Raw genomic sequence first — 27623 nt, 5'->3', positions numbered from 1 at the left:
AAAAACAGAAAACAAAACCCACGAGGGGGTAAAACAGGACTGGAGCAGAGTATAACAAGACTAAGACACGATGACAAACAAAGACTCTGACTTGACAGGAAACAAACTCACAATACTGATTAAACAGGTCTTCAGACAAGATACTCACAGGGATTAACACGCAAAGTTAGACAATGTACCGACACAGGACAGCAAACACAAGGGGATTAAATAGGGAGACACTAATGACAAAGACAGGTGAAGCTGACTAGACAAGGACAGGTGAAACTGACTTAACAATAATGACGAGACGAGGATAACAAGGGGGCGGGGTGACGTGACGAGACAACACAAGCACATGGCTCAAAACACAAGACCATGTGCTTGCACACAAAACATGATTCTGTCATGATCCTGCCTCAAGACTAGAGAAAATCAAGGACACGAGGGCAGAATCATGACAGAAAAAAAGTCTTATCAACCCAAAACTATTGAATAGTAGTGTATAATAAAGCAATAAGCCCCTTGAAGCTGTGATTTACAGTACATTTAGAACAGCTGAGGGGGTTTTACTCCGCTCCCCGTCTTACCTAACAATAGCCCTTATCTGTTCTAAATTCACTGTAAAACACGGCTTCAAGGAGCTTATTGCTTTTTATAAAATGATTACTACAAAAAAATATTTATTTTAATATTTATTTTATTCATAAAATAAACATCAGCAACAAAAAATAATAGTTATACCACATTTATTCCTCCGCCCAGCAATGTAGTCAAAGAGTATAGAAGTACCTAGAGGCGAAACTCAATATAACGTTCCATTGCAACAAACGCCCCCATGCGCAGAGCTGCAGTTCCGCCATTTTGGACTGAACGCAACACAGCTGTTATAGAATTGAACGAAACCGGTTCCAATTCAAAAGCGGTTAAGGGAACTAAATAGTAGTTTCTAGTTTTCAATATCTCCATAGCCTAAACTAAAACGGCGTGTTGAATAATGTACAACAAAATAATGCTTATGGATCGGTTTATAATTAAACAAATTAGTCATAGAGCTAGGGCTGTCGCGATAACCGCAATATTGCAGTACCGCGCTACTGACAGGCCAACCGCAGAGGAATGCAAGTAACCGCAGCAACCGTGAACTGCGTTTTCTTTTTTCATAAGGCCACCTTTCGTGGTTCGTACCATGTGTATTGAATGTTAAATAAGTTAATAATGATAACAAGACTGTTTATCATGGTGATTTGTACAGAGGATTCGTGGATTTGGACTTAAGCCTAAACAGACAGTGAATGTGTTCGACTGAGCTCGTGAGATTACCTGCGTCTGTTTTTGAAGTCAAGTCATGTATATTCGTGAAAAGGTTGCCGTTTCCAAGGAACGCGAAATATTTGTCGTAGGCTATTATCCTTTTAACGTGTAAGGGTATTTACCATGAATGGCGTCAGCGCTGGTCAGCATTACACAGCGCGAGGAAGCCGTGGGGGGGAAGCAGCGAGTCACGCATTGAATCAATGCCATTGGTCCCTATTAAGTGAAGCATTGCTTCAGCTTTGCCCAAAAGTGAAGCATTGCTGCCCAGCTGAGCCTTGAAAAGTGGAGCTCAAAGTTAAACAATAATTAGCACCTTGTTTCATTACATCTATCATTTAGGGATTAGCTTTTTTGAACGTTTTTGTTGAATGAACGGTTTAATGACTCACTCAGAGACAGTCAGTTGGCGTAACAACTGCGCGCTGAGTGACAGCCTTTCAATGCGCGGAGACGCTGTTTAGTTTCGGTTACATTGGTTACATTGTTTTTTTGTATGCTGACCACATCATAACACGTATTTATATAGCAACAAATAAATATAAATAAATAAATGGCGGTTAAACCGCATATCGCGCTATTGAGCAACTCACAATTACCGCAAGGGAAATTCCTTAACCGCGACAGCCCTACATAGAGCATAAAGCTGTCAAATAGGCTATTTACCCAATAACTTTTGGGGATAACTCTCGTTTTCATACACAGCACAATTTTACAACACCAGTAACAACAGCCCATGTTCCTCATGAAATGATTAACAAATTCACAGTCAGTAACATTATGTGAAAGGGACAACACATTAGTCAAGAGAGAATATATAATAGTAATAGAAGATCATCACAAAATGAACAGTAATAAAAATGGTGATGGTAAGTAGATCACATCATTTCTGGCTGCATTAACTTACACACAACAAATCAAACATTGTGCAAGTAAAGGGCTTCCATTAGGGCTCCTCCCCTAACCGCATGTGATCTCACTCCAAGCTTTTGATAAAACTTGAGAACCATGATTTCTATAGATTTTACTGCAGAGCTGACTTCATCAAAAGTTCGCTTTAATAAGCTACATAAGAGACACAACAAATATTAGCTTGTTCAGTTGAAAAATACAAAACAAAGAGTTCATATTTTCCTTACTGGTACAGAATGTGTTGCCTGTGTGCTACTTTTTGAATTGTTTGAAAATTATTTGTATTTTCTCTCTTGTCTCTTTCAGCTTATATAAAACTTGTCTTTTGGACTTAATTCAGAACTGATGGTCAGTACCAAAAGTCTGATTTAGAGCTTTCAATCAAAATAATTTTCAGCTATAGGCCTTCTGCTCAGATATCTCTCCAGCTGGCAGTGGAGAGGGGTGCATGTGGCCCAGTTAAACCCCAGGCTTTGGTGCGGCCACAGAATGATAAGGCTGAGCCAGTAACAAGCCCTCAAACCGCTTGGCCAAAACTCCAATTACAATGGAACCCTGCTCTGAGTTCTCAGCATGGACATGAAAGCCAGTTTAGTGGGGTATAATTTCACTGCGGCCATCAAAACTGCCCAAGGCTTCTGTTGGGTCATATTTATGGCTCTTCAAAGAAAAGGGACCAACAACACAATATATAGCAGCTTCATGGATTCCTCCTTTGACTGTCGGCACATTCATGTACAGTATTTTTCTATTGATGTGGGTTTTGAGAATTTCTGCCTCATTTGAGACACAAAACTGTCTGTTTCTAAGGTCTTGCAATCAATTACTAAATTCCTGAACAAAGACAGTGCCCATTTTCCATAGAAAGGACGCGCAGTGTTCAATGACAAAACTGGAGGAAGTGATCACAGTACCTTCTGGGATCTAGGATTATAGCTGTTGAGAAAAGGCTTGCCAAGCTGAAATCTTGCTAATTATTAATTACATACCCAAGCACTTGGCTCAGGGGCATGGCATATTTTCTGGAAATATGTTGTTCTCAGAAGGCAAAATACAGCATTTTACTGTACTATGTACTGACGGCCTCTGATACTGCCATCTAATGATCAGCAAACAGCCTGATAAGGGCTTTTGGTTGTAAATGACTGTCAAGCAGATAAAATGAAAATGCACAATGGAAATGTGCTCTGGAGTGTAATTGCTGTCTCATAGTCTCAGCCTCTGTTAAGAGCTTATTAACTCAAAATAATCAGCAGAAGCCATTGACCTCAAACAGTAGCACTCTGTAGTGATTAGTAGACTTATCTAACAGCTAGTTTAGAAATATTTAAAGTCTAAATGTAATTACTGGTATTGCATGAGAACTGTAAACCTCAAACAACTAGGCCTATTTATGCTTGTGCTTTCGTTTGCTATAGGTTTTAACCATGTTGGTCATGACTTCTTGCGTGGCTGCTAAAGATGAACATGTTTTATTTCTACGGATTGTATCCTGTTTATTTTTCATTTTTCAAGCAATCTTTTTTATAGTTGTTGGCTAGACTTATGAATAGGTTAAATATAAAGCATCAGTTCTGTTTACAAAGCAAAGGAAATCTCAAAATCTATCACTATCACTGAATTTAAAAACAAGACATGTTTAGTTAATTTAGTGAAGCAGGTGTTATATTCTGTTCTGCTTCATTACATGTTTTAATAAGTGATATATATATATATATATATATATATATATATATAACTCTTAACCCTTATAACCCTTATGTTTGGGTGAATTGAGGGTCATAGAAAAACTTGATATTAGGTTCAAGGATCATTTACTTAATTATCAGCATCCCATAGTTAATTCTGGGTATTATACTTATAATATATAGGAATAATTGACGACGGGCCGTTGAATTATAGAAAAATAATGCACACCCGAGGTAGTAATGCGGCCACAACGCGAAGCAGGTGTGCATGATTTTTCAATAATACAACAGCCTGGAGTCAATTATTCCGCTTATACTATGGTTACCACACCTCAAAACATTGTTTAGATGATGTATTTCAAGACATTTCTCAGGTTTCTTTCCTTAAAACACTCTTTTGTGTAGGACTAATTTCTTATGCATCTAATCCCAAGCTTCTGTTTCTAATTCTAAAACAAAATTTTAGAGCTAGTAACTGAGACTTGAGCCATTGATACCAGACTAATGCATTTAATAATGCAGTTATTAGATACAGAGAGAGAGAGAGAGAGAGAGAGCGAGAGAGAGAGAGAGAGATGTGGATTACCTGAGTCTGTCTCACAACAAAGCAGCGTCTTTCTTACTGTAAGTTTATCTGCTCCAAGAACAGCATTTTGAAATGTAGCTTTTAAGTATTTTACTGATAAAATCACCAGAGCAGCGCTGACACTACATTTCTGTGCGAGTGTGTGTCCGTACTGCATATGTGTGCATTTGAGTGGGAGAGAGAGCGGGAGAAAAAGAGTACGTATGTGCTTTCCATACATAGTAAAACGTAATTTTGTCGCAAGAAAATGGAAATAATTTATTGTTTTTATCCTATTGTTTACAATATTTATCTGCTTGGTCAGTGTCATTATGGGGTTTGGTTCTTTTGCTTTTGTAAGCTGTAAGGACCTTTGAAATAACCGAAATCATTTGGCGAAGTGATATGGAACTGTAATGCGGTAAAGACCTGCTTGGAACTTCTTTAGCCATGTGTTTCCCTGAAAATAATTGCACACCTAAAGATTTCAACAGATTCAAGCATTCAACAGCCCCGTAGTATAAGCTGTCAATAAATCTGAGTCAGTATGTGACCAATAACTGATTTAGAATTGTCATTAAGGTTCTACTATAATACTGATGCATTTGTTTGAAATATTTTGTAACATAATTGTCCACTGTCACTTTTTATTAATTTAATTCATCCTTGATGAACAAAAAAATATAAGAAAGAATAGAACATTGTGAATCTTAAAGATGCAATACTGCAATACCAATACTGCAAAAACAAAATCCTGAAGGAAACACTGCATTTTTTTATTTTTAACTTTTGGCCTTGAAGTATAAAGTGTAAAGGGACTGGGGCCTCATGTATCAATCTTGCGTACGCACTAAAACTTTGCTTACGCCAGCTTTCACGCTCGCGGTCGGATGTACTAACAGTGAAATTAACGTGAGAATGTGAGTTCCTCCACGCCAATTTCATGTCTGGCGTACGTACATTTCTCATAGTTTTTGTCCGTTGGCGACTCTTACAGGCAATGAAGTTAAGTTGCAAACATTACACAGCGAATTGTTCTAAGTCTATCGCACTATACCACCTGTGGGAAGCATTGCTATTAATTTGCAATTTATAAAATAATTTACATATATTGTCACACGAGCCTTATGGGAATATTCTATCAATTATGCAATTAAGTGAACATATAAAAGCATATGCAAATTGATACAACCCTTAGTCTATGGCAATGGCAGCTTTGGCCTTATTAGAGGACATTGCTAATGGCAGAATCCGAAGAGAACGACTTTTTAGGGACCACAATGATTTTCTGGCCCAGGATGATGACTGGTTTATCAGCCGTTTCAGATTTCCAAGGGCTATCCTCTTGGAGCTCTGTGCGGAGTTGGGTCCGAATCTAAAGAAAGAGAGAGCGAGGAGCCACGCAATACCCGTTCCCTTGCAGGTGCTGACAACACTTGTTCCTGTCTACTGGTTCTTTCCAAAGGGAACTGGCAGACCGCTCAGGGATAAGCCAGACGTCTTTGAGCCGCGCAATACCAGCGGTATGGGTCGGGATCATCCGCATGTCAACCAGGTATAAGGTTCCCATATGATGCAGTTGACCAGCCAAACATTAAAACGCAATTGCAGCGATAGCCGGTTTTCCAAATGTAATCGGAGCGATCGACTGCACACACATTGCTATAAAGGCGCCATCTGAAGAATAATTTGCATATGTGAATCGGAAACATTTCCATTCAATAAATGTGCAGATAATATTGGTTACCTTCGTGGCAGTCCTGTAGTAAATCCGAGTCTCACACAGCAGCAGTTACTACTACAGAGAGTAAGGTGTCACCCATAATTGAGGCAACTCTCTGCTCAAAGGGTGTAAGTTCATCAACCCCTTTACCACTGCCTGTTCTGCCCACACTCTGTCAGTGCGCAGCAGTTCCATTTAATGTCCAGCTTTATATCAGACCATTTCTTTTTAAGGTCATTTACAGTGCTACTTTCAGATCCCACCGCATTGACGGCATCAGCCAAACTCTCATATTTTTTCCTTTTGTTATTAATTCCGGAGGACAAAGTTCCAAATATTTTTTTCTCGTTTCTACCTCAGCACCTCTGATTCACTTTCTGTAAAGTGTCGTCTCTTGCCGCTTGCTTTAGCCATTTTCTTACTCCTTTCTTTTGCCAAAGTGGACTCATTACCATATTTAAATGTATGTAATTAAGGGAGGAGACTGGGTGGGGCGTTGTACTCGTGCATGTGCGCTAATTTTTACGTTAATTGGGATGTACAAAGAGAATATGCGTGAGATCCTTCGTACGCAGAGATTCATACATCTGTTTTTTTTTGCGTACGCACATTTACAGCTTTGTCCGTATGCAATGTTTTAGTATGAATTCAACGCAAGTCTTTGTACATGAGGCCCCTGGTGTTTTGAAAGGTGTTTCAAAAGGAGCGAGAGGAAACAGCACAATTTCACAGCAGTTTGCTTCTGTACTGGAATAGAACATTGTGAATAAAGATTGCAAGAATAAAGATAAATTGTTTCATATGGCTAACCTATCTAAACGTAGTCCAGAATGTGTTATCAAAATCGTTTGAGGTGATAGCCGTGGTTGATCTTTTCTATTTCTAGACATTACTTTGGTTTTCTAAAAGAGCAGAGCAGACTTGTTTTTAGTTCTGCTATTGATAGGCCTGGTTTCATGGCACCCTTTAGAAGTGTGTGTGCCCAGTTCTAGGGAGGTGCTTCCGGCTCCTGCTCATTACCTATGGAGGTAGTGGTGTGAGATTGCCTTCCCCTCTGGTTGGCTCAGCTTCTGTGGTTTCACATGAAAGGCCCGGTTGATGGCAGCTGGGAGCCCCAAACAAAAGGATCCTTTCTGTCTTTGCTCTGTCTCTCTCAGCTGGTCCTTTTATTGCCAGGGCTCTAGCCCGTTTGGAAGTCACAACTGTTACATGGGCAGTGAGGAAGATGGAATCCGGTTGTCTGGGTTGAGCAGGACACAAATAAGAAAACTCCTGCAAAACACTGGGGAAATCATTTCCAGAGATTCCCAGAATGCACCTGACATCCAGCACTTGTCCAACCTTTTGTTTACTGCTAGTTGATCTTTTTGTGCCTTTCTGAACACTAGTAGAATCTTTGATTGGAGAACCAGTAGCCAATCCTGTTCCTAGAGATTTACCTTCCTGCAGTGTTCAGCTCCAGCCTTGCTCAACACATCTGTCTGTAATTATCAAGCCCCGTGTTCGAAATCACCCCCATTCCCTCATTCACTATTCCCTATATTACTCCACTAATATAGTCCACTTGAAGGAGTGAATGAAAAAGAGTGAGTGAATTCGGACACTGAGTGTGCTGCCGCTTTTGCATAGTTTGTGCTTGCTGTTATCATTTGACACTTAGCAAACAGCTCCAATAGTAATGAAAAGATTTATCTTTAACTCTGTTATTGAAACTAGCATGTATAAACCTTAATTAAGCAATTTCATAATCAAGTAAAAGGGAAATATTTATACCTGAATGATATTACGATGTAGCCACATTAGATGGTTGGATGGATGATGATTCAGCTGCGGACGCCATTTTCTGGCGAGACGTGGAAATTCATTCGGTTCAACTGTCACAGTAGATTATGGGTATTTTCTAGCTGTTGAGCGTACATCAGTTGTACCCTCATTATTGCGGCGAATTGTGGGATTGAATGAGTGCACTCTATAACGTCCACTTTTACCACTTTTTCGGACAGCCATTCTTTTCTTTTTTTTGATGTTGTCTTAGTTCACCCAAAAATTAAAACTGTCTTTGTTTACTCTCTCATATAGTTCCAAACCTGCATGACTTATTTTCTGTATGACAGATGTATGTTTAACCTATCACTGAAATCAAGGCTAATAAAATATTTTATTTGCTCTCTTTTTTATTTTAATTCATTAGACCTGTTTTACACTGCAGATGGAAGCAGCGCATATTTAGTTTGCCGCCGTTACAAACAGGTTACAATTTTACACTGTCTGCATAAATGCACTGCTTATGCAGGCACAAACACTGTCAGAATTAAAGCACAATGTGATGTTGCTGCAGTTAAGCTGCTTTTTCACCTTATACAGTTCATTTATAACAGAGTAAGAGTTGTATGCTTATGTTTACTTTTGACAGAAATTGCTGTGTTCAGAATTCTTCACACATCTTACTAGACTTGTTTTTTGTTTTTGTGGTGGGATTGAATTTGTAGCAGGCTCCTAGAATAAGAACCTCTCAACTTTTAATTAGAATTACAGGATGTTGTCTCTCTTGCCACACAATCATTAGTCAGGACAACAGGAAATGAGAATGAGTCATCATTAATGGCTTCCGCCATCTTTCCACTATTTCAGATGCCAGTGAGCTACTAGTGCTTGATGAACTCTGTGTACAGTCAGCCTTTTGCTCTTATCTATTGTACACTGGGAAATGTTGCTGAGTGGACCCGCACTATGTGAGAGAATTGGCAGGATCTGAAAAGGATGTTTTTGTGTATTGAACAAAAGATGTGATGTACATGGAGTGTCTTATGATTCACTTAGAGAAGACAGCGTAATGGCACCTTTTCATTACAGAAAAAGTCCTGGTGGTAAGTGAGATAGACTGAAGCTTTATGGCTGCTTCTGTGAGAAATGGCTGTAGCACACTATATTAAGGGTTAATATTGGGCCTGTTTACACCTGGTCACTTTATGCATTTTTACTGATCGAATAGCTATGCCATTTTGTTCCAGAAAGTGCAACATCTGTTCAAACAACTGTTGCCCAACTGTTCCATGTATACTTGGCCGCATAAATGTGTCTCCTCAAAGCGAATATAAATCTGATATTCCGAGATTCAACAGAGATCACATCAACATAAGCAACAGATATGCAATGCATTTTATTTATCATCAACTTAAATATCAAAAACCAAAATAGGAGAGAGAGAGGGGGAAAGAGAAAGAGAGAGCAGCATCAGCACTGGTAAGATAATTTAGTCTCAACTCTTTTAATGAAGATGATTGTGTGTTGTTGAGCATAAGGATGTGATGGCGAACTTTCAGTTTTATTTGCAGCAGTTTGCAGTCAGTTGTCATATTTGTCTCCCGGGAGCTTGTATAACGCTCACACACGTTTATCTTTTTACCATTTTGGTCAGAGAATTTTTTTTATGTGTGGCTTCAACAATCAGATGCATTTACACTTGTCTATTTTCGTTTGAAATGCGTCTCAAACTACCCCCTGAAGTGGTTTGAGTGATTTAGAGTCTCGAAAGCGTTTCGGAGTTTCGGAGAGCATTTACTCCTGGTCTTTCACGATCGGATAGCTATCAGATCAGAGACAACACATGAAGTGACCAGATGTAAACAGGCCCATACAGTCAGCTGCTTCCCATTACAGTTTATTTTATGATAATGACCGATGTCCAGCTATTACATAAAAATAGCTACTCAACGAAAAAAAATATATATATTTGGACATGAAATTTGAGTTTAAATATAGCTAACATCTCCTCACTATCCGCTAGATGCCTGTCCCCTGAACACACTGTAGAAAAACGCGGCAACAATAATGGCAACAAAAACAAACTGGGCTAACCCGCACCACAAAACATAACAAACTGTTCCAGCCAATAACCGACAAGAAGGATTTAGGGGTGGGGTTTGGGGGGTTAGTGCGCGGATGAGGAGGAGGGAGGGTCTAGCTTACCTCCGTTTTGTTTGACAATACTTCGAACGTCAACAAGAAGTGACGTCACCCAACATCGCTTAGAGCACCTTTAATAATTAAGACCTCATTAATTTTAACAACAATCAATAACTGAGACTCAAGATGTGCGAGTCCGCTCAGTGTTGACACTTTCAGACATGAAAGAAGCTCAGTTACCCGGATGAGCGAACTGATATACAGCATTGTATTTTACCCGCTAAATGCCGCAATCGACCAATCAGAATCATGAATTCCAAAGAGAAGTTTAATGGAGAACAAGTTGGGTTCTGGAAGTAAATATCCCATTCATTTTCTACATTGAGGAAATTATTTTGAAAACGATAACTTATAAACCTTTAATAAAACAAAATATCATAACCTCAAACTTGTTGCCTTTCGGCTAAATTTGTCATTCTGACATCGAAATAGGCCATTCACATGATTCTTGAAAATCTGAGGACTCTTCACTTGATATATATATATATATATATATATATATATATATATATATATATATATATATATATATATAAGTCTGAAATCTAAAGTTTATCATTTCATAAAACTTTTTGTTTTTGTCAAAAAACTCTGAAAATTTTAGTTAAAAAAAATCAACTTTTTTTATGGAGTTTGCAGATATGATTATATTCAGGGGTGCACATAACTGGTGCGCAGGTGCACATCCGTGGTAAAAATAAATGATGCGCAGCAGAAAACGTGGAGGGAAGTGTTTTGAGTACCAACATTTTTGGGGACAGGCACACGTTTACTTGAGTAGGATTTTTCTCCATCTCTGGTAAGATAGCAATCATGATAAGTGTGTTAATTAATTATTAGGGGTGCAATGGATCGCTTGATCTGTACGGACCAGGCCCCATGGTTCGGCACCAGCACATATTTACAGATTAAGTTTAATCATCATAGAGTGAAAGTTTATAATTTGTTTTGGGAATTTACACATTCAAACGATTTTAAACCCCGAAGAAAAGGCGAAAATTGGGACTCGCATGCTGTTATCTGGACTTGCAAGCTGTTATCTGTGCGTACAGCCTCACACACCTTAAGAGCGCACACGCAGAGAGAGAGAGAGAGAGAGAGAGGCAGGCAGGCATGTTTCAGATAGCGCTCGAACACCAAACTGATTGCTTTTTCGCGTTTACTTGCGCTTGAGTGGACACATGCACACAAAATTGGCAAAATACACATCTTGGCTAGTATTCTCTCAGTTATGTCATAAGTGAACAGATGAGAAAGAAACCAGATGTGTGTCAGTATATTCGGTCCGAGTATTCAGTCTTAAAGGGACAGCAGCCTAATATTCCTGCTGTTCTTTGTGTCAATAATGTTAATAAAATGAAGAAAAAAAATTCATCATCATCATCTACAATGTTCGAGAGAAAAGAAGATAGTGAGTAGAGCAGTCAGGAGGAAAGTGATGGCGACAGCTTTAAAGGCCATGTTGCAGGGTTAATTTTTCAACGAATTTGTGCAATTTGCTTGTTGGTAATAAACATTTAAACTGTTATCCATTGTATTTTATGTTGTTGGGTATCACAAAACGGAATATAATACGAAAAAGTAGGTAGGCCTACTATCTTACAGCGGTTTGCAACGATTCTCCTTTCCCCCACAATGCATTGCATTACGTCACCTTGGGGAGAGAATTTACCAAAGACCGCCTTGAGAGCATTGAGAGTGACTAGAGAGAGACGAGTAGTAGACGAGATTATTCAGATGGCAGATTATAGATAAATGAAATAGATAAATACATAGATAGATATATAGACTAGATATATAGATAGACAGACAGATATATACAGATATAGATAGATAGGCTAGTATATGCGGCAACTGCACATCCAATGGCGCGGGCGCTTCTGACGTGCGACCAACTCTACGTTGTCAATCTACCTACTATATATTTCTATCTATTTATCTATCTAGCTGCTAGCTATCTATGCTAAAGTTATGATATCTGGCTGTCTGCCTATCTCTCTCTATACCGCCCCCACACAAGCACCTGCCAAACACAGCGACAGACATGCGGCGGCTACGTTTGCAACAACATTTTCAACGGAGGAAGAGACAAACGCTTATGGTGTGTTCACACCGAACGCGAATAGAGCGTCAATTATGCGTCTAGTTAGACACTTGAACATTCGCTCGAGTTCAAATTTTTCAACCTGCGCGGAAGACGTTCGCGGCAAACGCGTCGCCCAATTCGCGTCTTTCGCGACGCCCGGCACGAATGATGCGTCTATTCGAGTCTTTGAATTGACTTTGTATGTAATCTACTCACGCAAATAATTAGATTTGCGTTCGGTGTGAACACACCACGCCCATATAGCTAGCATGATAGCATTGCCTTCTATTTCTAGATGACAAAGACAAAGTTTACCAGTAATACGACACTATGACAAAGGTTACCGGTACTTATCTGAACTAACGTCATAATCACTGTCACTAGATAAAAAGACAGATTTTTCACTCGGTGCTATTCAATGACAGTAAAAAAAAAAAGTGGCGTTATTGTGCACTGCTGCTCGTAGACTAGCTCCAGTGCTCATTGCTGCGTTGCTAAATGATAGCAACTCACCAGGACACTTCACCAACTCTCTTCTCATTCTCCTCGGACCATGCAATTAATTGGCTTTGACGGCCATCAGTTCTTGGCAATTCCTCATTTGCCCTCTCACGTCTGGCAGGTTCGAAATTATACGGCTGCGGGCAATCATACATGTTGGCTCTTGCCACCTCTTCCTCATCCCAGTCAGTCGCCATATACTAGACTGAGGCTACCTTTCCTCCACTTCTCCCCAACGTGACGTCATCACCGAATTGCGTAAAAAAACCCTGTTACTACCAAAAACGTAAACTGGTCTTTAAGACCATTTTTGAGACATTTTAAAAATGATATACATATCTTGAATGATTTAATCCACAGTGGTGGTTAACCTGCAACATGGCCTTTAAGGATAAGTGTGCCGCGTAGAGTGGAGTACCAAGCAGCATCTCCAGGTGCTCCCTCGAGAATATATTGTATATATATATATATATATATATATATATATATATATAATCAACGTCATTCCCTGATTAAAGCTGTTAAGTACTTTTGTTTTTTTGTCATATTTTTAAATAGCTTTTTGCTTCAAATCAAAGTTTTATTTTTAGATTAATGTCGTAGTTGGTCTATTTAGTGCATGGCTTATAACTCCTAAACAAAGACTTTTGTTAAAAGTGGTGTTGATATTAAACAGCATCAAAACAGTGATCAGGAATAAGGGTTACACACAAGCAGGTAAATATGCCCCCATTTTGCAGACGTTATCATAGTGTCCAACATGAACTGTATGCGATTCCAAAATGTCAGATGTTCTAGTATGTTGTTTGTTTTGATAAGAAAGATCTTATCAAAATCACCTTTCATCTGCTTCATGGGTAATCTCTCTGTTGTCAGTGAACCTCTTTGCCTCTAAGCAGTTATTTAGCATGTCTATTAGCACAGCAATATATGAATGCTATCATTTATAAGCACCTGCTTTGACTTGACGCTGTGTCCTGGTTGCAGTGTAGCTTGCTAGCATTACTCACGTTCTCCAGTGTCTCTCTTACTTACGGCTGGCTGACACCAGCACTGATGGGGCTGCTCCATCAAAGGGCTCTAGTATCTGTCAGTGAGTCACCAAGTCGCTCTGTGAAATGCCAATCGATTAGCACGGCACATCCGAGGATCAGTTCATTTAAGTTGGGCACATGCCGAATGGAGGAGCAGAGGGTGAAACCATACCCTCTGTGAAAGGTTATATCCTCGCCCCGGTCTTCACCTTTGAAGTTGTGCTGCGCTAAACAATGTGTTATTGAGCAGGATGTAACTCTAGAGCTCCACGGACTGTGTCTATCTGCCGCTGAGAGCAGACACGATGAATTATTGAGTCCTGGGGCGATAGAGGCATTTGGAGGCTATATTGTCCTGGTTTGTGTGAAATTTTAAATTGTGATGGTCAGATAGAGGGGAGCAGAGTTCAAATACGTGGTGATTGAATCAAATGAGTAACGTTACAAAAGGGTGCGTGTGCTGATATTCTCCAGTGATCTGTAAAGGACAACACTGGCTGTTATTTCCCTCTGCATTGAGGGTCATCTAAATTCAATGATCTGATTTAACTCAGATCTGAGTGCAAAAATGTGACTTGAAACTTGAAAGGTCTGTTCACACCAAAAACGATAACTATAAAGATAATCATAACATTTTTATTTGTATTAGCCTCTGGTTGTCATAAGCATATGTTGCATTTCTTTCACCTGACACTTTAAAGGCTCAAGCTCTTTAATGTCAGGTAGATTGTGATTGGCTATCAATTGTGATTCCAAAGTTCTCGTTCCTCTGTGTCATTGTTGTTATTGTTGTGGTAAGGACGGAATTTAAAAGATTATTAAAACTTTTATGGTAGTTGTTAGAGGTGGGAGAAAAAATTGCTGCATTGATGCATCGCGATTCTCTCTCCAACGAATCTAACCGCAGATGCGCAATGACTCTGCATGTGCTTTAGAAACAACCATATTCTGCTTGCTTCTAATTCCTCACACACACCACTCAAACCTTTCATAAAATAATCTCACATACAGTTCGGGAAGGTTGAAATGAATTAAAAAGGACATTCGCAGGCTTTATTGCAATGGATATGCGCTGTCCTTGATGTTATGCTTGCAGTGTGTGGTCTCGCCCGCCGGTATTTTCCTTACAAATACTCTACGAAGGCATCATTTACAGTATGTTGTTTGGAATGCAGTGGGCATTATGAAACTCACTGACAGAAGGCTGCTATCAATTTCAAATGCTCACGTGCACTTTGTGCAAGATTTATGTGCGACTCTATGTGTTAAATCTACTTGCATCTCAAAATACTTTTATGATGCGAAATTAATGTAAACAGTCAATTATGTCTTAAGGGATTAATAGACAGGACAAAAACATCTTATATTTCAAAAGAGATGTGTGCATTAGTTTGAATACAGCTTATTAAAACATCGGCTGTCTATGATCTCATCACAATAATCAAACAACAGTAAAGAAAAATCATAAAAATCTCTCTCTGAGAAAGAGAAAAATCACTCACATCTCAGCTCTTGAATCGAAACCTTTCAGATACTGTTAAATACTTGAAGCACTCTTTGTTTATGGCTTGTGTTTTCTTGTTTCCTCTATTATTTAAAATTCTTAACATACAATTTTTGTTCTTATAAAAAAAATTCATTTGTAATTATTTTTAAAAGTACTTATAATTGTGTATGTAATTAAATACATAAAAAAGATTTCAAGATTTTTAAGTCGGTAAACAAATTAATTAATAAGAAAAAAAGTAGATCAAGAATCGCTCTGTAATCGGATTGTGACTCCCAGAATTGGAATCGGATCGGATCGTGAGGTGCCTAAAGATTCCCAGCCCTTGAAGTTGTTACAGTATAAGTATCGTCTTTGGTGTGAATGGGCTTTTTGACTTGTTTTGATTGTTGAAGTACAGGGCTCCAATTTAAAGAATTGTGAGCAACAGATGTTTATATCTTCACATTTCGATCTTCAGAGTATTTTCTTCAGTAGATTTTCTCTGAATATTCGAAAACTGCTGGAAATTAGCCACTTGTGCAGTCTTTGTCACTCTTTTCTGATAAAAAAAAAAATATCCACAGCATTGCTTTTCTAGAAAACTTCTACAAATACTTATTACAAATATATATATATATATATATACGTATATGTGAATTTTAATTGTTCTCCATGGTTTATAACGCAAAAAAACCTTGAGCTTGACTTTTTATACTCTGCAGAAAACATACAAGCCAAACTGCCCTTCGCCACTTTTTATACTCTGTATAAAAAGTGGCGAAGGGCAGTTTGGCTTGTATGTTTCTGCACACCTTGACTTTGAACTACCACCTGCTGAGGTTTAATTAGACATCTGATATATACAGAGCTGTGTTGCTTTGAGCACTGCTCTGCCCAGTAGCAGTTGGTTTTCTGCATGGATGAGGTGCGTGGAGCAGCTGGTGTGATACAGGTAGTCTGGTGTTTCATCTCTACAGCCTAAAGGAGTCTGTTCTGGAGACTTCTCTCTCTTTCTCTCTATCTATCTATCTATCTATCTATCTATCTATCTATCTATCTATCTATCTATCTATCTATCTATCTATCTATCTATCTATCTATCTATCTACCTATCTACCTATCTACCTATCTATCTATCTATCTATCTATCTATCTATCGATATATCTGACTGTCTGTTTGTCTTTCCGTCCTCTCTTTTTAGCTGCGTCTGAAAACTTAGGCAGCTGACTTGTTGCCTCACTGCCTTATCAGGCAATGCCTTTGTAGAGAGCGTTTGCGCACAAAGGCACCTTATGGTTTAAGGTACCTCACGGTAGAACAGTTTAATGATCTACAGCAAAATATAGCGAGCTTTGGTGATAACTAAGCAAAACATTTTTACTACTTTTTGCTAGAAATTACATTCGGAGTGGAAAACTTCTTGCAAAAAACCTTACATTTACACACAAACTGACCTCCAACCTCCAATTTTCAGACAACATCTTTATTTTTTAGCTCAAAAGAATGTCACAGAATGGAAAGCACATGATTGTGGGATATCAAAAGCAACGAAGGATACATCTATGATGCCTTCAAAATCAATCAGATAAAGTTATCTCAGGAAGTGAAGCTAACATTGGATTGGGACTTGCCTTGATGCTTTCGGACGCAGCCTCTCTCTTTTTAATTTTTCAATTAGCCATTGTTACCTAAATGTTTATTGCAGGACATAAAATAAAGGAAACATCTTCAAAAAATAATCATGCCATGTTTCCATTTCTTTTTCACTGAATGATCGCAAGGAAGATGTTTTTGATGAATTGATTAGGATTGACAAGGCTCCATTTATTTGTTCAAATATAATGGAAAAACTAATATTGTGAAACATTTTTACAATTTAAAATAACTGGGTTCTATTTTACTATATTTTAAAATGTAATTTATTCCTGGGGTGGCAAAGCGGAATTTTCAGTTCTCAAGTAACCTTTGTTATTATGTTTTTGTTAAATGATTATATTTTGTTTATAATAAATGTCTCTACTACCACTTTTGAACAATTTAATGCATCCTTGCTGAATAAAAGTAAAAAATCTCACTGTTTGTGATGTTGCAAGTTGCAAAAAAAGGATACAAATTATAATAATAAAAATCATCATTGTGAATATATTGCAAAATATTAAATATATCTCCTAAACCCTAGTGCCATCTCAAAATTTAGAGACATTCATTACAGCTCTCTCCTCCTGCCCACACCCCCTTAGTCATGTTCCCTCAGCCCATTTCTCTGTCATTCTATCTTTTTTGGCTCTCCGACTGTTCGCCTCCAGTTCTGTCCTCCCACTCTCTCTCTCTCTCTCTCTCTCTCTCTCTCTCTCTCTCTCTCTCTCTCTCTCTCTCTCTCTCTCTCTCTCTCTCTCTCTCTCTCTCCATTTCTCTCTCTCTCTTCCCTCTACTGCTTTACTTCTCATGGCTCTCAGCGTGCAGTGTTATGTTCAGTGACTCCTCCATCTGTTCATCTTTTCCTCTTCCTCTTCCTCTCTCTCTTCTCTCTTCAGTGGTCACCTACAGCCACGTGGTTCTGCTGTGTAGTTCACCGAGCGGCCAACACTCCATCACCAAAGCTGGAGACATAGCTGTAGAGTACGGGAATGACCCAGGGTGTCTTAAATAACATTTGCTGTGACTAAACACACTTTTCATCCTCTCTTGAGTAAATGCCGATGGAAATGCCTTGGTACTTTGATATATTTTGAAGTTTGAATGGCTGCCATATAAATTTAAGGTTTCTCTACCTTTCAGAATTACATTTTTAAAATTCCAATTAAATTAATTGAATTCCAGAATCTGTATTGAATCTTAATTGTAGTAGAACAGGATGCAGGATTGTAGTTTGAATCTGATTTTTAAGTATAATTAAATTGGAATTAAATTCAAAGAAGCAGCTATACAGTTAGTAGTTTGTTGTAAAACGTACGAAAGTATGAAATCTTTATCTTGTAATCTCCCTACTTTCACTTCCACAGAATAAATTATGGCTGATTGCTAATTTAGCTAATTATAGGATGGTACATTGCTTTAAAAAAAAAGAAATTTGCTACTTTGTCTGTGTTATCAGTCATTGTTTTTTAGTTCATTATGTTTCACTTTGTGTATTTAAGGCAGGGCTCTCAAGTAATGAAGACAGGCAAGAGAGATAAGGGGGGGGTTGTCACTCTTGCTAAGTGAACTGTTGGCTAAGTTACAGACACTCATGAAAAACTTATGCTAAATTATCTGGGAAATATTCTCTATCAGCAGTCAAGTTGTCATTGTTTGTGTCAAGCAAGTTGTGAATTTGTTGTAACATTAAAACAGGAGATCATGAGTTACTCTGTGCTCAAAGTGATGTTTGGAGCTCCAGTGGTTTCCTCTGTGGATGAACGAAACTTTCGGAAGATGTTGTAGCAGAATCACGTGAACAATTCCAGGATATGCTTTTTTTTCATTGGTTGTTGGGTTAAATCTTACCCAGATACAATAGTGCTATTTTCTGATTGGCTATTGTGTAGCCTCTTTCTTTTTTTTGATTGGCTGATAAGTGGCGGGCTCGACTAAGAACACCAGGGGGGACGCGCTTGATTCCTGCCGGTTCCGCAGTGATATACTAAATATATTATAAATAGTTTTTCCACGTAAGAAATACAATGTATGGCGGGAGTGTGTGACAAAAGACCGAAATGAGTGACTGTCACACTTAATGCGTGACACCTGAGAGCCCTGTTAAGGTGATAGTTCACCAAAAACTCCTTTAATCACGAATTCCAATCATGTTTTCCAAACACACAAAAAAATATATGTTTTCATCCATACAACAAAAGTCAGTGGGTTCCAAAACAACACTGGACTCTTTTATCATGTGGACAATACATTTTCGTTTGTGTTCTGCAGAAGAAAGGAAGTCATACCGTTTCAGAATGAGCCCTGTGTTAAAGTTTAGAGCAGGGTAGAGGATGTTCTCACTGTTTGAATTTGAGCATTACAGCAGGTGTCAAAGTAAAGAGAAATAATTGGATTGAGCATGAGCCCAGTTTAAGTTAACTAGATTTTACAGATACTACATCCTATCTGAACAGGAAAGGCGAGACCTTCCCCCCAACGATGACCCAGTGGGTGACATTTGTTTGGTGGTGAAGTGGTTGTGCTTTTGAGAGGATTCGTTTCTAATACTCCCTTTCTCTCTACAGTACAGTATGTTTTTCTCCTTTCTTTTTTCCTTCTCTCTCCCTTTCTCCTGTGCTCCAGCTGCCTACATTATTATTTGTGGTGATGTTGCGTAACTTTGTTGGCTGTTGGCCTGAGAGCCATGCTAGACCTCTGCAGGGGTCAGAAGAAAGTGGGATGGGGATAGAGAGAGAATTAGAGAGAATTAGTTTGTGTGGCCAAGAGATCCAGGTAATAAACCTTTTGTGCTTTGAGGCCCCTACAGTACAGTATATTACAGTTTCATGGGCTCATCCGCCATGGTGGCCTGGCTGATGTTATATAATGACATGTTGGATGCACTTAGTAAAAGTCCCTTTAAGACAGACCAGTGTCTTTGATGCCCAACAGGGTAATCCTATTTTCTATTTTCCTAAAACTTAATTCCTGTTCGTGAACATTATATTTCAATAATATATTTAAAATCAGCTAATATTGTACAAATCATTGTAAAAAAAACCAAAAAAACATGAATAATAATAAATAACTAAACAAAATACATAAATCAGCAATAGTGCTAATCTCAGTAAAACCATAGTAAATAACAAATCATAGTAAAATCCATAAATAATAATGATAATAATAATATTGTAGCAATGTTTACGATTCAGGGAAGGAGGATGCGGGACCGGTGAACATATAACAGTTTTAATAATAAAATAAAACAAATACAAAAACAAAAGTATAAGCCAGCAGCCCCTCACGGACGACTACTGGCCACACAAAATAGAAACAAAACACAGCATAAAATCAGGGTTCTTTCAATCTCGATCTTGTCAGTCGTCGCTCCTCTTTTTATGCTTCCGCTCCTCCGTGAGAGATGCGAGACCGGTGCGTCTCACAGGTGACGTACATATATTGGTTTTGGGGTCACGGTTCAATACGAGTTCGGTACAACTGGAAAAAGCAAGAAATCCCCAATGCTAGGTTTCTTTTAATTTATTTTGAACAGACAGTATAGTGCAAATTACAGTTTTTTCCACCTAGCGGCATTTAGTTTGGAATCTGAATGTCTGACTGAATTGTTTGTTTGTCTTTATTTATTGTATAGCTTCTTACACTTTATACTTATACTTTATAGTTGATATTGGTCATTAAAATCATAAAAACAGAGACAGGGTTGTGTCATATGCACATATTGCCTCCAATTCGGAGCAGTATTCGAGGCTAAGCGTATCCCAATATATACAACATGTCCGGGACAAATGCCCTGAAATCGCGAGATGTCGAGGTAAACATTCCACTGTACTGTAAGTTAAATTATTTCAATTTTTCATATAATTTGGTAGTAAAACATAGTGCTGCACATTTTATTGGTGCTAATATGAGTTGGGTATGTGTATTTTGTATAACAATTGCAATTGCGTTTTTATTTTATTTTTGCTTTTTGCCGTATTTTATTTTTGAAATGGTGTCTTGTTAGTTACATAGCGACTACTGAACAGACATTTTGTAAACACTTGTATTTTTTTTGCAAGACTATAAGTGTGTCCCATCGGGTAATCAAAAGTTCTATACACACTTGCAGTTTTCATGCCTACTTGAACTTAACACGCCTACTTACGAAATAGAGGAAATACGTCATGTAAGTAGACAAGTGGTCAAGTACAAAGACCAAAAGTGTGGGTATTTAGACAGGGCAGTTGTATCCTTCATTGCTTGAGAAACGGAGGGCGCATTTGAAGTTGCTTTTTAATAGGGACAGCCTTTGTCACGCCGCAGTGATGCAATCGGCCTTCAAATGCGGCCTTCGAAGGGTGCAGCCTCCGAATTGGGACACAGCTCTTGTTTTGGGTTGTTGCATAGATCATCTGTTCTTCTTCTGCTTTTTTTCCTGTTGTGGTGGATAGCAAACGGCGTTACATGTATATTCTACTAATTATACATTTATATTTATATATAAAAATAAAACAATAGATATTTTGCATTATTTTTGCAATAGTGCTAATCACAGAGTCACCTAACCCTCCTGGAAATAACATAGTAGCCAGTCAGTGAGATTGAAAGTGGTGTATTACTGCTCTCTTCATTGTTGTATTCATCAGACAATCTTTGGATGTATTGCCTGAAGCTAAGATTAGGCTGCACACTAAACATGTTATAACGAGGCGGCGGAAGAACCGGAGACAATTGTTTACCTCCTCCAATCTTATCAATGGCCTCAGTCATTTGCTATCAAAGTGGAGGGAACACTGTACGTGAGCAGCCAGCCACTATTGCAGGTGTTCAGATTGCAAGGTATTCATCTCTCTAGACCACTTTCTCTCCATTGCCTTCCACGCTACCACTTGACTGCTTTCCTTACTCATATAACGCCGGTAATTAGAAGTAGCTGGATCCAATGAGCCTTTGTAGAGATCACTTCAAAGGGACCTTTGGAGAGATATGGTGGGGGTGGGTGGGGTGGGGGGGCACATGGTGATGGCACGCACTGGATTTATTGACAGAAGGAGCTTGTAATTAGGTTGGTGGATGCTGCATCTCAAAAGAAGACGACACAACAACCCTTTTTTTTTACATTCTATCTCTCTGTGTCCATGATGAGTGGCCAATTATAGCTTATTTATGGAAACAGTCCGATTGAGCACAGGATGAGGATAGTACAACACACACTGATGGGTAATGTCATTATAAGCATCTGAATATGAAATTGTCACGGTCAACGAAGCTGATTGAATGATGCTAAAGATACAAACACTGATCTTGCATTCAGAAGGTCTTCAAAGGACAAGTACCTTTATCTTCGGTTTCAATTACATGCTCAACCCTGCAGGCCTGCTGCTAGCCTGCTACTGCTTATTTTAATGATGTGGCTGACAGGGAAATGAGCACAGGTGCAGCAATAGGCCTCGCATACAAGCAACATTAAATGTATTTTTAACCGGACCTGTCCAATGCCTCCCAAAATAGATTAGCAGCCTGTGAGATGTTTACACAAAACTGCTGTTCTTCACATCTAAAGTGATGTGATGTGATGTGATGTTCCTGCTACCAAGGTCAGCTCAATTTCTGTAAGTTCCATAAGGCTTCCAGGTGTCAGATTTCACAGAGGTGCTTGATGTTTGATCTTTTATAATCACTGTCTGTGACCTACATCTACTTTAGATTTACACTGTGTATAAAAGAAATGTTGTTATACACTACTGTTTAAAAGTGAGGGGTCAGTAAGAATTTTTATTTTTAATTTTTTACCTTTCTTGTGCTCACCCAGGTTGCAATTACTTGATAATTGAACAATTTGAACAATTACTTGATCAAAATACAGTAAAAACAGTAATATTGTGAAATATAATTCATATTAACTGTTTTGTATTTTAATATATTTTAAAATGTAATTTATTATAGAATAGAAAGTTCAAAAAGAACATAATTATTTAAAATCTTTAAATGTATAAATCTGTTTATTGTCACTTTTGATCTATTTAAAGCATCATTGCTGGTCAAAAGTATTGATTTCTATTCAAAATACCAACAAATTGTTGTCACGTTATGGCTCATTAAAGGGGACCTATTATGCCCCTTTTCACAAGATGTAAAATAAGTCTCTGATGTCCCCAGAGTGTGTATGTGAAGTTTTAGCTCAAAATTCCCAACAGATAATTTTCTACAGCATGTTTAAATTGTCACTTTTTGAGGCTCAGAAAAACGCACCGTTTTAGTGTGTATCCCTTTAAATGCAAATGAGCAGCTGCTGCCGGCCCAGAGGGCGGAGCTTCACGGGCTCGCAGGACGTGTGTCAGGACAATCTCTCATATCACGGAGTGATAATATCAAAACATGAACTCTCAGTAGCCGTTGTTCATTTCGACCCGGAGTCGGACAATAATGCCCACAGAGCCAGATAATATATGCTGTATGGAGACTGAACAGGTATAGTCTAGTTTAATTACGGTTATAACTTGTTTTTCCATCTTTCTTTTATCCACTATTAGTGCAAGCCTGTTGTAACGTTAGCGGACCGCGTCCGAATGTTGTAAAAATATACTGATGAGTTCAATGAAGTTTATTGTACATCACACAAAAGATCAAGCGTCAATTTCACTCTAGAAAATCACTGTAAGAGCTGAATAAACACTGCTAACGTTATAAGAAGTCCGCATTAAAGTATTATCCATAAAATTTCTCCCTCTCCCTTTCATTATTATCAACATACACAGCGAAGTACAAAAAACACTCGTTACAACTAACAGTAAAAAAAATATTATACACACCTTTTCAGGGGGTGCTTAATAAACTGGTAAACTGTATATCCGTAAAACTACTCCTATGAACTGTAATAAAGTGCGCGCTCTCACTTTCATTACTGCCATGATCAATATTGTTAGGCCTATCGCTCCAGTAAATAAACAGAGCTATGTGGATTAATACATCCAGCTACACGACAACACTTGGGAGAGATTCTCGTCAGTGCAGCAATGGCGGATGTTTACAACTCTCAACTCGCTGTGAACTCGATCAGGGCGGTTCTATGTTAGAACGGCAGTGTCTATCAACACTCGTGGGCGGGGCCTGTGGCTTTAGTGACGTCACAAAAACAACATTCTGAAAACAGGCCGTTGGGAGACACTGCTTATGATTTATGGGGAAAAAAAAAGGAGTGGGTGGATTTTTATCACTGCTGGGTGGTTGTGTACACACACTGCCTTCACACATTTATGTCCAAACACCATGCAAAAAGTGAATTTTGGATAATAGGTCCCCTTTAACAATATATGATAATGTTTTGTTTAAATAAATTGTTTAAAAAAATGTCTTCCAATGCTTTTTCAAAAAGGAAGCAACACATCATTTCAGTTAAAAAAATGGATATCCATTTTGAGATATACCAAAGATTACATTTAACAGTGATATTAAATGTATTATTTTTTCAAATTAGTCTTGTGAGCTCAGTGAACTTATTGAACATTTAAATGACTGCAAAGATAATCTAAATCTCAAAATAAACACTTTACAATAAGTTTTCATTAGTTAACATGAACTATCAATGAACAATGCTTCTACAGCATTTAATATTCTTAGTTAATGTCAATCTTAACATTTACTAATATGTTTTTAAAATCAAAAGTATCTGTTTACATTAGTTAATGCACTGTGAACTAACATTCCGGATTTTTACTGCCGTTTTCTTATTTCATTAAAATTAGACTTCTACTTTTAGATAATGGACCTAAATTAGCCTAATCGACCAAGCTTCGCTTTTATTGTACAAGTTTTTGTACAACTGAAGTACACAACAAATTAATGTTAACACAATTTGTTAATTCATTGCTATGAGCTGATTTAATGATTCAGTTCAGGGTTAAAATTAATTTATTGCTTCTTGCCAAGTCTAATTATTTTGTTAATTAAGCTTTATTTTTTTAGCCCCAGTTATTAGCCAATCAACTCACAGACCACTTGAAATCCTTCACGGACCACAGTTTAAGAACCATCGCTTTTGCTGATTTAAAGATAATGAAAAGGTTTGCTTTATTAAAGAAACTCAATCGCCCTTGAAAGGTAGCATGCTCTTGTCTGATCTAGGCATGTTTATCTAATATTTTCCTTCATTACCATATTTGATTCAGTTAACGTAGCTGATTTGCTATGCATTAGATTTTTCGAGACAGAAAGATTCTTTATCATCAGATGAGAAAACATCATGCTGTTACCTAAAAATGGCTCTCCATACATATTCAGTAGCAGCATAGACAAAATATACATCAATTCGCCAGCAAATAGGGATTAGATTGTGGCTAGGTGTAGTCACAAAATCTTTTAGTGTTAAGACTTGTGCAAAGTCTTTGTATGAACGTGTAATCAAGCCTTACTCTGCTTTATTGATTGGTTGTCTCAACTTAAGATCTGTGGATCAATGAAGAGGAAGAGGGACTCAAAGAAATGTTTGCACTCCCTCTGCTGGACAGACAGCTAGTGATGCTTGTATTGTAATAATCTAACTTTAATCATTCTCAAAGTCACTCTGTTGTAAAGTAATGTTGTTGAAACTCTCATAAGATCTCACTGACCCTCTTTTCTGCTCTGCAGTGGGGCGTCTCCTCATTGAATTCAGCTCCCAGATAACCCTCGAACGGGTACAGAGAGAGAACCCTAATGTGACAGAAGGGGGGAAATACACTCCTCCGGACTGCCGGCCCAAACAAAAGGTGGCCATAATCATCCCATTCAGGCACAGAGACAACCACCTGAAATACTGGCTTCACTACCTGCACCCAGTCCTGCGCAGACAGAAGATTGAATATGGGATCTATATCATCAACCAGGTTTGTGTGTGTGTGTGTGTGTGTGTGTGTGTGTGTGTGTGTGGGACACTTGAGCTTTTAATGTAGACCTGAATCCATATGATCTCTGTTGGAGAATCTGTGTTTTCGAACATGATATTTGGTTTCTAGCTGGTCTAAGATGGTTATTAACAATTCTAAGCTAGGCATTAGTTCATCTAAGCTGGCAATTTAATGACTTACCAACCATCAAGTGGTTTCACCACTTTACCAGCTTACCAATATACTTCAATATACCAATCTACTTCAAGCATAATTGAATAACGAAGTGTGATGTCATTTCTAACAAAATCAGGCCAAAATGAAGTTTGTTTGGTGTTCGTTTCGGTAGTTTGAAACCGCTTCCCAAAGCGAACTTTCCAGAAATATTTGCTCCAGCTGGTAAACACCTAGACTAAACACTAGAACTACCATTAGTCTGTGGCGATCACACCATATTCTTTGGTTTGGCCAGAGGAGAACTGGCCCCCTGACAAAGCCTGGTTTCTCTGGCTTTCCATTTCTGTCACCTGATGGGTTTCTTAGTTGGGGACACCTAATATTCAGCAATATCATTGATCTTCCATAATTGATTAACTTTACACAGTTGTCGAACCATACTGAATTAGCAATGAAGGGACTTCAGCTGAATAATGACAGATCCGCTTTACAGCAGAACCTAAATCTATTTGCATCAATGATCAATTTTTTCCTGTTTATCACTATAAATCTGCTTTGAAACAATCTGTATTGTATAAAGAACTATATAAATAAAGTTGACTTGACTTGATTACCTAATACGTTTTTTTCTCTGGGGCTCCTCCTTCTTTGACGTGGAAATCTTCTCGGGTTCATTTCTCCTGTTCAGTCCACCCAGGTCAGATGTGAGTAAAAACATGAACACACTGGGGAGCTGCTTTATAGTTTAAATTGAAGTTGTAATTCTGTTTTCAAGTGACAAGTCGTATATAATAAACGAGACGTGACTTGACTGGAGTACTGGATAGCTGGTGCAAACATCCACATCGCTTTGATCAGATGCTTTCTTAACTGCTGTTTTCACACCGTTATCATTTTTGTTGTGTGTTTATTTTGTTATTGAGTGAAAAGAGTTTACAGTTACCTCTGCTCTGGTATTTCAAACTTCTTTTTTACCTCCAATTAAAGAATGAAAAATAACTTTGCCATGAGTACATCGTGGCCTTTAAGCTGATAGTTAGTTTGTTGATGGTCTAAGACTAGTGACCAGTTAAAAAACACTAACCATCTGGATTTTCCTGCAGGACTTACAGAGTTTGTTCATTTGGTTGCTGTGAATGCTATTTTCACGTGAACAAACCTCAACGCATACATAAAAAAGTTATTCTTCATTTAAAGAATCAATGAAGTTCACCTTCTTCTCTGGAGTATCATCTAGCTTCAATGGTAAACAGCTGCTTCTATTAGGTCTACTCACTGTGCTACTCACATTGATCGAAAGCCAAATATTAAAACCTTTAAAACTCTATAAGGGATGCTGTCAAGGTTAGCTAAAAATTGTAATGGGTAACAGGGAGCTAAGAGGCTGTTTTATTGAATGGAAGTCAATGGAGGACATACTTTGCAACAAGTGCCGACTAATGCCAACAGATGCCAACAGGGGTAACACACTGATCTGACAAAACCCCACAAAGTGTCTGTTGCCGTTAGTCGGTGCAGTGAATCTTGGCCTTTAGAATACTAAATAAACTGCTTTTGTGGAGAAATAGCTAATTAAGTAACATATTGACTTGTTTGCTAATCTTCAACAGATTTGCTATCAGATGTCCGTTTTGTTTTTCTTTTGGAACTCATATATTTGATTAGATATTATATATATTTGCTTATTTTCCCAGTGATGTAGACATG

The 27623-nt window shown here is 38.2% G+C and overlaps 1 protein-coding gene across 1 annotated transcript in view; it reads left to right on the top strand.

The window, feature by feature from the left end:
* The window catches only part of b4galt2 (UDP-Gal:betaGlcNAc beta 1,4- galactosyltransferase, polypeptide 2), a 147637-nt gene that overhangs the window by 51371 nt on the left and 68643 nt on the right, over window positions 1–27623 (top strand). The window contains exon 3 of the mRNA XM_077231373.1: window positions 25504–25739. Coding sequence (XP_077087488.1) covers window positions 25504–25739 — 236 coding nt within the window. The remainder of the gene's footprint in view (window positions 1–25503; window positions 25740–27623) is intronic.

The sequence above is a fragment of the Siphateles boraxobius genome, unplaced genomic scaffold, assembly GCF_051911475.1.
Source record: "Siphateles boraxobius isolate OS27281-9 unplaced genomic scaffold, OSU_SipBor_1 1, whole genome shotgun sequence".
NCBI lineage: Eukaryota > Metazoa > Chordata > Actinopteri > Cypriniformes > Leuciscidae > Siphateles > Siphateles boraxobius.
This window is presented reverse-complemented; position numbering and strand designations above follow the sequence as displayed.